The 14,055-nt window shown below is 32.5% G+C and overlaps 1 protein-coding gene across 1 annotated transcript; it reads left to right on the top strand.

The window, feature by feature from the left end:
• The first annotated feature begins 6,752 nt into the window (after window positions 1–6,752).
• PWP2 (periodic tryptophan protein 2) lies at window positions 6,753–13,346 on the top strand. Its single transcript, XM_078311900.1, has 8 exons — window positions 6,753–7,219; window positions 7,517–8,339; window positions 8,890–9,141; window positions 9,463–9,555; window positions 10,720–11,088; window positions 11,388–11,732; window positions 12,288–12,515; window positions 12,875–13,346. The coding sequence occupies exons 1-8, from the start codon at window positions 6,840–6,842 to the stop codon at window positions 13,043–13,045; spliced, it is 2,661 nt and encodes an 886-aa protein (XP_078168026.1). The 5' UTR covers window positions 6,753–6,839; the 3' UTR covers window positions 13,046–13,346.
• The last annotated feature ends 709 nt before the right edge of the window (window positions 13,347–14,055 follow it).

Raw genomic sequence — 14,055 nt, 5'->3', positions numbered from 1 at the left:
GTGGATTTAGGTTAAATGCAGCAGTTTAGAGTTTAGAGACTGAAAAAGGTGGAGCGGCGGGCGGAGCAGATCTGGTGCTAGAGCAGCAGATCAGAAGATAGCGGCAGAGCTGACCTAGGCGGAGGCGGAGCCGACCAGTGGCATCTCAGGCGGCATTGGCGGACTGGGTCTCCTCTGTCTTCCTCTTCCTCTCTCTCTCCCTCTTCTCTATCTCTCTCTTCTTCTGTCTTTGAGCATAAAATTTCCTTGTACAATTTTTGGATTTTTAAGTCTTCAAGACTATAAAGTGATATTTTAACCACTGAAATAGAGACGCAAGTTCAATATTTTATGAGAGATTGAATCATAATACTATTAAAAAAATAAATTTTATTGTACATATTTAAATTTTATAAAATTATAAAGATTATTAAGCATTAATATAGATCCCCTTTTATTCACCAGTATTGTTCAGCAAGGAGGATCTGATTCTTCCTTTCCGCCGTGGAGCTACTTGATCCATCGGTCTAGACGAAAACATCTCTTTGAAGGAAATGATAAGAATTTTTTTTATAAACCATAATTACAAAATAAGATTTTTATGAAACCAACATGATTACTTTTTTTTTACAAAAATTATAAGAACTGAAATTTTTTTTTCAGGACCGAAATGACAATTCTGTTGATATTCACAATTTTTCAACATATTTTTTCTTTAAAATATGTAAAAACAGCTAGGATCAAAATGACAATTCAGTCTCAAAAAAAACACGGAACCAAAAAGTTCTTAAAGCAATCAACTTGGTTTGATAAAATATATTTTTTTATTTATGATTTTTAAAAAAATTCAAAAATAAATATTACAACTTTTCATTAGAAATGATGGAACTATCGATATCAGAATAAACGGTAGGTGATGAGGACGCGGCACTGTCCTCGGTGGGCCATGAACTAACAAATTGCACACGTCACTGTCCTCGGTGAGCCAACGAATCCTGATACTCTTCCGTGGGCCAGCGGCCCAATTCCTTTTGGATACATCTATATAATCAGTTTCTAGATGTAATTAAATGGCAGCGCAGATTAAATGTGTATCCAAATATGCATTTCCGGTATATTTTAATTTTTTTTTTAATAACTATGTAAACTTCATTTATTTATTTTAAGCGGATGGTAAAAAAAAAAAGGGAGTGTTATTTTGAGAGCATCAATTCTACTTTTGAGTGTTGAGAGAATTTTTTTACTTTTAATACAATTTTACCTATTATTAAGTACTTTCTTATTATGGTTCTAATTAATTCCTATTATCACTTATGGAAGGAAAATTAATGCCTACGTAGGGTATGAAGCTGTTTTTTGTTCAAATAATTCATGTTATTAATTCTTACCTAATAGAGTGGAATAAGAAACAAAATTATACATGTACAAATCTATATTGATTCAAATTTAGAACAACCCAAAAAAACTTTCTAAGTAATTAATTGATGAGGTAATTCATTGAGATTAGTCAAAAAAAATTGTAAACAAATTCTTCTCTATTTGATCCAAGGCAAATTATTTGAATAAAAAAAAAGATGGTCGAATTTGATTAGTTCCAATATGTACAGTTAAAATAATGAAAAAATATATAACATGTTACATTTTGGAAACTTTTTAATTGAAGATTCATTGACTAATCTTTAAAAGTTCATAATCATTATATAATTCTCTAAGTATTCTATTTGTTAATTACAATAGATAATTTTATTTTGTGGATATAATTTATTGTACATGTGCAAATGGATTCGATGCGGATTGGATAGTGATAAAAATTATTTTTCCACGTGTTTTTATTTTTCAGATACAGATTGGATACTAAATAGATACAAATACAAATTGAATATTAAACAAACATGAATACATATCGGATATTAAACGAACAATATAATATTTTCTTCAATGTTAAACTTGTTATCTTATTATAGGATATGACAAAATAGTCAACATAAGTAAAATTTTAATCAATAGATACTTACAAAAATAAATATTTCTCTCTAACATATACGATTCTAAAACAAAAGGATAAAAAATACACATCATCATTTGCATCCGTAATGAATATGCACAAATAGATATCTGAAAATTTAAAATAAAAATATAGATATAGATAATTATTATCAGTATTTGCTTCCGAAACCAAAACCGTATTCATATATGTATCTTCATAACTCATATCTACACCTGTATCCGTATCTTATATACAAATTATACTTATAGTTTGCAAAAAAAAAAATTATACTTATCCAAATATCTGAATCCACAAAAGTTCGAATACATATCCAGATACAGACAGATATTAACCGATCTGTCTGCAATTTTGCACCCCTGATTTATTGTATTTTAATGCTAATATTAATCTTGAAGATAAACTTAATTAGTTTATAATATAATCACGGTCATGTGGGCAAAATCAAAATAATTACATTACTTGTTTATGAATTCCATAAATATACAAGACTGTCATGTGTATTGTGATGCCTCAAATATTTCCTTTATTAATAGTTACTTAATTTAAAATAAAGATTGAAAGAAGAATTTATTAAGGGCAAATTTGGTCTAACTGCGAAAAAAATTCTCTCAGCTCTCAATAATAGAATTTTTGCGCTTAAAATAGCGCTCCCCAAAAAAAAATCGGTGATGAAACATCGTTTGATTCTGTGATGTTCATTTCTATTTATAATCAACAATTTTCTCTTTAGTATAGAATGGGGATCTCCTGAAGCATCATTTATTTTTATTTGTTTAGTTTGTTTTCGTTTTCAATTGTATTTCCTTTTGGAGTCTGATAATTGTACCTCAAACAAAATTTATGAGCGCGTCTTCCAAGTAATTTAATAGAAAAAAGTTCAAATGTTATCTAACTTCTATTTTCAGTGCTAATATCTAAACATTTAAAGGGTGATGATATTGACACAGTAATTTATTTTATCAACACAACAACTTCAGATTTTTTTTTTTTACTTGTATGGACAAATTTATCCTTACCTAAAATTTTATCTAGATACCATATCTTTTCCTAAGATAGTACCTTCTTTAATATATAAGTCACTGATTATTTATTTTTATTTCCATAACTAAACATCTAGTAAATTTTTTATGATATGTTTCATTTTTCAAATTTGAGAAGTATAATAACAAAAATTTAAGCAATCATTTTTTGCAGCAAAAAAGAATAGAGAAAAATAAACTTTCTTTTTAGTGACTTTTTAGTCGAATTTATATCATTAAATATTTCATGCATTACAGTTTGTTTGGTTTCTTCTCACTTTTATTGAAGTGATTGCTTAAAAACTTTACATTGTTGAGTTTCGAAAAAAGAGTACAGACTACATTCATATATATTATCATAATTCAACAAAAAAAATACTAGAAACTCTATTAATTGTAAATACACTTTGCTCCTTCTTTACTATCTACTTTCACAATTTCTTACATTAATTATTGTTTATCTTTATTTTCTCGCATGTTTAGTTCATCAAAATAAATATGTATTTCAATGCGATTTTTTATTTTGATAGAAATTAATCTAAATCTTTTTTATGCAATATTAATTTATTATCCGTCTTGATTTTTTGAGACAAATAAAATCAATTATTAAATTATATGACCATATCAAAATATCATACGAACATAAATGCTTCCAGATAATATAAAAGAATACATCAAATTAATAAACTTGTGTTCATATTAGAATAATTAATCCTTTACGTACCTATTCATAAATTAATGAATTAAATAGTTCATCCTACAACTTCTCTCAAGTCTTAACATTATTTTGAAATTAAGCTTCATTGTTGAGCTGAAGAACATAAATTATAATTTATTCTTCCTATGTTATTAAAGCATAATATTTGGTTAGCACTAATAATTTTATTCTTTTATTGCAACTTTTTTTTCAAGTGGTGGTTAGATTGAATTTGTATATGCGGTTACTATAAAATAAACTAAGCAAGTTAAATTTGTTAAACAAAAATGATATATCATGTAGTAAAATTTATTTTTATATTTCTCATACAAACTAAATGTTTTGAAACAAAAGAGGACCGAAATACATATGTAACAAAAGTTAAAATCATTGATGTATAACCTTTGATGTGTTGGTTATTCCTTTTTTTTGTTATTATTTCAAATTAAATAAAGATCTAACAATGAAGTATATATAGTATCTAATAAATGGCCTTTGTGATAAAAGATTGCATAATCACGGGAGATCAAAAATAACATTTGAAAGAAAATATATATAGAGGGCAAAATTGTCTATAAATTTTGAAAATTTAAAATTGTTGTGTTAAAATAAAAAGTTATTGTGTTAGTATCAGCATCCCATTTAAAGCTCTGTTTATAACATTTTACAATACTACTCACAAGTATTTAAATCTTTATCTGTAAGCATTAAAATTCTAAATATGTATAGTTTTAACTCCTAACTACTTTTGTTTTCAAGTCAAAAATGGAAAGATTCATTTCACCCATTTTTTTTTATTTTTTCTCTTATCATTCTCATCCATTTTCTTGACGATCCGTGATGAATTTTGCAAATCTAAAAATATTAACGTTTTTTTATCTGATTTTCTCTTTCAAATGAGATCCATGAAGAATAACTTTCGAGTTATATTTGTGTCATAATTTTTTTACCACTTTAAATCTCTATGACTTTCAATTTTTTTAGTTTGCTTCAAAATAATTTAAACATCTGTTTACAAGCATATAAACCTTATTAATAGCACTTTAAATCTCTAGAATAAAACATATAAACCTCACGTACAAATAATTTAAACCCCAACAATAACACTTTAAAGCATATAAACCTCAACAATAACACTGCATTTACAAAGCTCATGTACAAAACATATAAATCTCATGTACAAAGTCTTGAAAATTTTAATAGTTGTAGACTGAGATTTAAAAACTTGAAAATTTAAAGTATTCTTGAGTTTTACTTTAAAAAGAAATGACTTTAAAATTACTCAAAAGTATTTTTTTTCATTGATCTTATTTGAAAAATAAAATCGAATAAAAAACTTTGTATTTTTAGATTCGTAAAATTCATCACGGATCGTCTAAAAAATAAATTACAATGATCAGAAAAAATAAATTATAATAATAAGAGAAAAAATAAAAAAGAGTGGGTGAAAATAATATTTTCTTTTTTGGCTTGAAGACAAAAGTAGTTGAGAGTTAAAACTATCTATAAATGCTTTCAGACAAAGGTTTATATGCTTATGAGTAACATTTTAAAATGTTATAAACATAGCTTTAAATGTTTGGATATTAGCATTAGAAATAGAAGTTAGACAATATTTAAAGGTTTTTTCTGTTAAACTACTTGGAGGATGCGCTCAGGTATGATTGAGTTCTGATCAGATTGAAAGGAAAACCAGATAAAATTGGAAATTTATCGGTTGAACTACTTTTTAAAATTAGAAATATATCAGTTGAACTGGTTGAGGGATTGGATGGGGTATAGTGGCTTGGAGTACCAAAATATTTCTCTTTCCTTTTTCCGTATTTTTAAATGGTAAGAGATTGTCGATAAATTTTTTGAACTTGATATGTTGTGTGTTGACATACATGTATTTAGGTTGTAATCAGTATTTTTATTAGAAATAGAAAAAAAAACTATTGATACAACTGATAAATTGTAGATTATTGTGAATTAACTAATTCAATAAGTGAACTATTCAAAAATAAATATTTTTTTCTTCAAAAATGTACCACAATTCAATTATATATAAATCTATATGCAATTTTCAAAATTCAGTGATAAACACCTGCTTACCTCTTTTAACGTAGCTCCGTCACTGCACGCATTTCTAATATTTTGTACTATCTTCATTTATTTTTCAAATATTAATTTAAAGTTTGGAAAAATATTCAAATAGTAATGTTTGGATTGTAGGGGTATAAACGGAGCAGATTCGGAGCGGATAGTGCTAATATTATATCCGTATCCGTTTTTCAATGAGCGGATACAGATATGAAACATATAATCAACGGATATGGATTCGGACTCGAATACAGATACGAAATAAATAATTGTCAAATAATTGAGTTATGCACTTTAAGATACAAAAAAATGACTTGTTGTTGTCTTGAAACAATGATAAAACTAATTTATCAAAGACTAAAAACATATTATATTCACGGACTAAAGTCTTGAATGGAAAAGAATGAAGAAATGGAGGTAAAAAAGAAAATAAATTGTGTTATTGTAGCATCATCACCAGCAAAAAAGAGATTAAATTGAAAATCATATCGTATTCTCATTTATACCATAACTAAGACTGAAATGAATATAGGATAATATATAACAACTTTTATCCGGAGCAGTAAAGTTAAAACTAGTTGGAAGTAATTTTGGATCTGAACAATTGCGGATACGAATACGGATATTCACTTTCATAAAATTATCTGTATCCATATCTACCATTCTTTCACCATATGCAAAAATTATGTGTATCCGTTTAATCCAGATACGGAGCCAATTATACGTATCTGTTTACACCCCTATTGGATGGGCATCCATCCAATTTCGAGCTCATATTAAATGAAGTAACTCAAAGATTGGGTTTTAAATCTAAAACGTCCGATTCGAACTCGTGGTAATTTATCTGAAGTGGATTCCAATCGAACAGTCCGATTTAAAACCCAAAGATTGGGTTACTTTAGGGGATCTGGACCCTCCAATTTCAGCATAAATTTCCGTTTCTTGTCAGTCACCTCTCTAGTTTTCCCAGCTCTAGGGTTTTACAGTAATCTGTTAATAGCTTAAACCCTAATTTCTCTATCCCAAGTGCTCGCGCGCCACAAGGCTCACAACCATGAATTTTCGCTTCCAGAACCTTTTAGGCGCGCCGTACCGGGGAGGAAACGCGGTCATCTCCGGCGACTCGCTCCTCCTTTCACCGGCTGGTAATCGCATCATCGCCTCCGATCTGATAAACTCGCGCTCCATCACCTTCCCTTTTGAGGCGGCGTCCGACCTCTCCCGGCTCGCTGTGTCAGACGATGGCCGCCTCTTGTTCGCTGCCGACTCCACCGACAAAGGCCGTGTTTATCTCATAAGCGTCCCTTCGAGAGCGATTTTGCATCGCTCCACTTTCAAGAAGCCAGTCTCGGCTGCGCGATTCAGCTCCGATGGGTCGCTTATAGCCGTCGGACTGGGGAAGCTGATTCAGATTTGGCGCTGCCCCGGTTTCAAGTGAGGGTTAAATTTTCTTTTATCTAGCTGTTTGCTGGTTTAAATTTCAGCAGTTGTGGGTTAACTTTTAGTTCTGGATTACGCATTTTGGTTTTCACTGGCAGTTTAACCTCCTTTCTGCACCTTGGTTCACAAACTACACATTTCCTCTGTATATTTGCATTTTGCTTATTGGTAGATGAATTTTCACCTTTTTTTGGATAAAGAAAATTCATGTTTGCAATTCACACTTTCACAGTAACCTCTCACTCTCTTATATGAACACTTCAATTTATGAAAATGTTTATTTTATATCAGGAAAGAGTTTTTCCCGTTTCACCTTGAAAGAACATTTCCGGACTTCTCTGCCACTGTCACCTCATTTGACTGGAGCCCTGACTCAAATTATCTTCTTGCTGGGTCGAAGGATCTGACAATGCGTCTCTTATCTCTCAAAGGGAAACGATCTGAAAACAAGCCCTTCTTATTTCTCGGCCATAGAGAACCAATTGTAGGCGCCTTCTTTGCAGTTGACAAAAAAACTGGTACCAGCAACCGTGCCTACTCAGTTTCACGAGATGGTGCGATTTTCACCTGGGATTTGTTTGAAAGTACGGACAATATGGACATAGATTTAGATCCAGTTTCTCCTGATACAAAAAATCAAAATTTAGATGCTGATGATAACGACAACAATCTCATAATAAAATTTGAAAGTCCAGCCACAAAAAAGAAAATTTTTGAGGACGAAGATGCACCTAGCAAGCCCAGTTGGCGACTGCGAAAGAAGAATTTCTTCATGCAAACGCCAGCACGACTAACGGCATGTGACTACCATCGGGGGCTTGACATGGTGGTGGTTGGGTTCTCAAATGGGGTTTTTGGACTGTACCAGATGCCAGATTTTGTCTGTTTGCATCTGTTGTCAATTTCAAGAGAGAAGATTACAACTGCAGCATTTAATCGGGCAGGAAATTGGTTATTGTTTGGATGTGCAAATTTGGGGCAGTTGCTTGTCTGGGAGTGGCGGTCCGAGAGCTATGTTTTTAAGCAACAGGGGCACTATTTCGATGTTAATTGTGTGGCGTATTCGCCTGACTCTCAGTTGCTGGCGACTGGAGCAGATGACAACAAAGTCAAGGTATGAACATATATTTTGGATAAACTAGTTTTTACATTGTAAAATTGTCAGGTTGTCAAAAACAAATCTATTGCTTATGCTAGGTGTTTGGACTGAGTTGAATGCTACCAAATCGTTAGTTAATCTACATCTCTTTATCAGCTTACTGTACCAGTATCAATGAATAAATGAAATCCACAACTCTTATTTTAATCAAGCCCTGTTTGAACTCTTTTCGTGATGCTACTAGATCTTATTAACACCTCCCCACCCTGAACCAGATCCTTCATGGAATAAGGACTCAATTTAACTCAATTTTCCCTTTGCCTTTTCCTTTTATGCTAATTTTATTTGCAGAAAGTGATCAAGACCACCTATCTCCTATCAAACAAAGCAAATAGAATTTGTAAAGCATTTGAACTTAACTACTATTCACAGTGAATTCCCAGCAATTATTCAAATTTCTTACCTGCAGAACAAGAAAAGAAACTTGTATAACGGTATAACTGTCCGAAGTTGATACATCGGTCCTTCATGTTATACCTTTTACCTTTATGTTATTACAATGCAGGTCTGGACAGTGTCATCTGGGTTTTGCTTTATAACTTTTTCTGAGCACACAAATGCGGTAACGGCAGTGCACTTCCTGGCCAACAACCATTCTCTTCTCAGTGCATCTCTCGATGGGACAGTTCGTGCTTGGGACCTGTTTCGATACCGCAATTTTCGTACCTTTACCACCCCTTCACCAAGACAGTTTGTCTCTTTGGCGGCTGATCATAGTGGGGAAGTAGTTTGTGCTGGCACCCTGGACTCCTTTGAGGTAGGCATCTAGCATATCTGTTTTGCTATAGAATTCATATTAGTCAATTATAGTATACAGGCTATAATAATAATATTCTGTATTGGAAGTTTAAAAACCGGCATTACATGGTAGTGGTAGTGCAACAGATGTATTCTGTTTTTGAGCATGTTTGATTTTATTTTTTTGGTGTTGTTTCACAATGCATTGATGCATATCGAATGTTGGTGCCATATGCAAAGCCTGTTAATAATTGGTTACAAGCAAGGTAGTACTAAGATGTGGAAATATTATATTTTTCATATTTATTTAAAATCATTTGGTTTTTTTTTGTCTTTTCAGATATTTGTGTGGTCTATGAAGACAGGACGCTTGCTAGATGTTCTTAGTGGTCATGGGGGTCCAGTTCATGGATTGATGTTTTCACCAATTAATGTAAGTTAACATGTACTCTTTTGCAATCTTCTTTTCTATTGCTTCATCTCCTTTTTATTAATTTTACATTTTTTAGAAAGTCCCTTTTTGACAAACTTGTGTTGCATTTTGCAATATTTATTGTTTGTTACTTTATAAAAATAATTCAGGTAATATTGATACAAAACTCCAGGCTTTGGTGTAATCTCACAAAAAGCACAGAAGATGTTATTCTAAATATAATGTTTTTCACACATGGGTTAAGAGCAAGGTTCTAAATAGCGATTATAGCGGTATAGCGGAGAGACAAAATAAAAAAGCTATAGCGGAAGCTATCATACATAGCGATTTTTCATTTTCAAATTTTATATTCTATATTTCTACTAATTATCGACATATCAATATTAGAGAATTGAGGTAACAACTAAATGACAACTAATCTAAGTCTATATTTTTTTTATCAATTACACAAATAAAAAGGGAAAAAAAAAATCTAAAAAGTAACATTATTTAATAATTCATACTTCATAGTATTACATATTATAATAAATGAAGAGCAATTAATTTTATAAGGTAAATGAAGTCAATATACATATTTAAACATTTTATATATTATAATAATAATAAGCAAAATCAGCTTTCAATTGAAACGAATGATAATAATTTTACAAATGAATACTATACGAAGAGCAATCAAAATAAAGAATTAATATTTGAATATTTCTCGATATAGAATAAGAGAATAAATAACAAATAAAAACAGAAGCATATAGTTTGATTTAGCATACTTATCGTAGAATACCATGTAGCATTAGAAATAAGAATAGAAGTATAGAAGCCCATACAAATTGCAAAATAAAAGTCCATGTAGCATAGCGGTAGCTATAGCGCGTCGCTCATAGCGGTAATAGCGGTCGTAGCTGAGTTAGCACACTTTTATCTCATAGCTTAGCGTTTATGGTCCGGAAAAGCTATAGCGATGCTATAGCTAGCTATTTAGAACACTGGTTAAGAGTTTTAACTTATTTTACCGAATCTTGATAATTGACTTAGAAAACTAGAATCAAAGTCTTGGATCCAAATCTAATTAGCAACCAACGAGCAAAACATACAAAAATCAAAGGATTAAAAATCTTAAATTTACACTGCATGATCATGCTGATCTTATACTTTCATCAATTTCAGGCAATTCTTGCCTCCTCTTCATGGGACAAAACTGTGCGACTCTGGGATGTGTTTGAAGGAAAAGGCTCCATTGAGACCTTCACTCACAACCATGATGTTCTGACAGTTGTGTACCGGCCTGATGGAAAGCAACTCGCTTGTAGTACCCTCGATGGCCTGATCCACTTCTGGGACCCACTCGATGGTGTTCTGATGTACACGATTGAGGGAAGAAGGGATATCTCAGGTGGCCGCCGCATGACTGACAGGAGATCAGCTGCTAAGTCTGCAGGAAGGTATTTCACCTCACTGTGTTATTCTGCGGATGGGAGCTTCATACTTGCAGGAGGAAATAGCAGATTTGTGTGTATGTATGATGTCGCTGAACAGGTGAGTTTTGTTCCAATTTAGCAGCTTAGAAGGCAGCTATGACCTTCTGATTTAAGATTCCAAAGAAAATGTGGATGCTAACCAGTAGGAATACAGATTCTATGTAGAAGATCCTGTAGTAAAAATTTAAGCTAAAAAAATATAAAGCAAGGGAATATAATAAGCAGGTTATTTGTTTTCTTTCTCTTTTTGCATGTTGTTTATGTAAGTGGTATAGGTCATGTGCATAATATTCATTATCTGCCTATTTCTGTTTGCTGGTGTACTTTAACTTCTTTTGATCTTCCATCGCATGTCAGGTACTGATAAAGAGGTTTCAGATAACACACAACCTCTCCCTAGATGGGGTCCTTGACTTCCTAAACTCAAAAAATATGACCGAGGCAGGTCCTATAGATCTGATTGATGATCCTGACAGTGATGTAGAAGAAGGAATTGATACACAAACTAGGGGCAAACTGGGCCAAGATCTTCCTGGCTCAATGCCGAACCAAGGCCGGCCTGTAGCTCGCGCCAAGTGCCTCAGAATTGCACCAACTGGCCGGTCGTGGGCTGCGGCTACAACTGAGGGAGTGTTGTTGTACTCAGTTGACGAGTCCTTCATTTTTGATCCAACCGATCTTGACATGGATGTTACTCCTGAGGCAAGGATTTTAATGTATTTTTTTAAATAATAGGTTTGCAATGTCAGTTACCATATTTCATCGGTATTGTACTGTGGTCCTGAAGGTAATTCAAGGATCATTCAGCCATTAGTTAAATATAGATTACCTAAAAGGTTCAAGATGGGATCCTATTGCTATATATCTGGAATATTCAAGTGTCTTTGATACATGACCCATTCTGGTGCAGCATTTTGACCTGTTCTTGTTGTTAACTCCTTTAAATCCTTGCTGTTAATTAACATTGGATTGAAATTGTCCAGTAGAATTTTTTTTTTTCCTTTATAAAGATGTTTCAATATAATAGACCAGGTCCAACCTGCTGTGTTCATTGATATGTAAAAATGAAGAAAAAAATGACCATCCAGGTACCATAGAGAACTAGATATTGCGCCATACGGAATAATACGAGTTTTCTGTTATGCAGAAATTACTTGTGTGCTCAGGTGCAACCGTGCAAATAGTGAATTATCTTGTCTGGCACATATTAACACACTATTTTAATAGTATGATTTAGTTATCATTTTACCCATGCAGAAAGTAGAGGAAGCTCTGGCAGATGACCAAAAGCAAAGAGCACTGTTGCTTAGTCTTCGCCTGAATGAAGATTCTCTGATTAAAAAATGCATTTTTGCTGTCAGCCCTTCGGATATATCAGTTGTCAGTTCCTCAGTACCTTTCAAGTACCTTCAGAGACTGATTGAAGCATTTGCTGATCTTCTGGAGAGCTGTCCACATCTTGAATTCATTTTACAGTGGTGTCAGGTACTTGTTACGCAATAATGGAACCAAGCCTTAAATAACCCTCAGTTATCTTATAGGATTTAATTAACCTCATCTTACCTGAAGCAACTTTTAATAGTTCTATTGAGCCTACATTTTTTTTCTCAAATTAGTCCCAATTTAGGACAATATACCAAAATTAGTCCTCTGTTCTTTGTTTTAGTATTGACTTAACCCCCTCCGGTGAGCACGAGCATAGGTCTCATTTATCTTAATCTACACTAAAGAGAAACACATCCTAGAAATTGTTAGCACCATAGTGCATTTTACTGGTATTTACTAGGTTATGGCGAATTTGTTGTTGCCATTACTGAATTTTTGTATCTACTTTTATGTTTTAGGAGCTATGTAAGGTTCATGGTCATTACATACAGCAAAATTCTAGAGCTCTGCTTCCTGCTTTAAAATCCTTGCAAAAAGCAATCACAAAATTGCATCAAGATCTGGCTGACACATGTTCTTCCAATGAATACCTCTTGAGATATTTATCCTCTGTTGGGACAAAGGTCTAAATTTGTCAATCACTACCATTCAAGTTGAAGGTTGTGTACAACTTTTTGTTCTCTTGTGTAGGCCTAGCTTTTGTTATTTTACCTATATCCATAATTTATGAGTAGGCATATTGATTCAGGTAAAATTAAATTTTGCAAGTGTTTTTGTATTTGTTATTTATTTGTTTTATTTTGGAGCACCACAAATTCTTTCCACTAATGGGAGTAGAGTATTTGTAACATAGAGAAATTCAATGGGAGAGGTTTTACATCAATATTGTTCATTTGTACTCTCTTATAAAATGATTAGTTTACTGAGCAATTAGTAGTGAGAAGATGTTTGATTACCTCTATAAAGTTTGTGGTCCGGAAATGGCACTGCTCCAAATAATGACCTTCATGTTCAAGTTTTTTGTTATATTCTGGCAGGCTTGATACTGTATGCAATTATTGTTTATAAATTGCTTTAAATAATTCTCTCCTTGCCTAACAGAAGTGAGCATAGCCTTGGCGCCTTGCACCAGGAATTTCGATGGGCCCTTATGCTGATAGTGATTTTATAAAACGTAGCGAACTGCTCATTATTTTGCATTATATGACTTGTATTTTTTTTATGGCTATGAATACTTTGGTTTTCGTTAGTATAATGATACAGGTTTGTCAGTTGTCATCACTTCATTTTTTTTTGTTTTTTCCATTTGATAGAGAAACTGATAAAAGGGCAGCAGCCAGCACGTACCAGGCAGCCAAATTTGGTTTCAGTTTAGTTAAATTTTATAGGAAACAAGTTTGCAGTTTTTGCAACTAATTACCTCTTTGTGCAAGGAGAAACGTCAATCATTGCACTTTAAGTTTCATGTTTGGATAGCAGTACATGTGTGGCCTTAGTTGGAGCACTCAAGCACATATAGTATTTCAGCATTATGAAATAACAGAGGCACTATTGGATATTGTTCGTGCTGCATTATTATCGTTAAAGAAAAAATAGTGCACATTATGACTATGTGGATCGAATTAGCCTCAGAACGAGA

The sequence above is a fragment of the Carex rostrata genome, chromosome 12, assembly GCF_964058835.1.
Source record: "Carex rostrata chromosome 12, lpCarRost1.2, whole genome shotgun sequence".
Lineage (NCBI taxonomy): Eukaryota > Viridiplantae > Streptophyta > Magnoliopsida > Poales > Cyperaceae > Carex > Carex rostrata.
The sequence above is the reverse complement of the archived record's forward strand: the minus strand, read 5'-3'. Positions and strand labels throughout refer to the sequence as shown.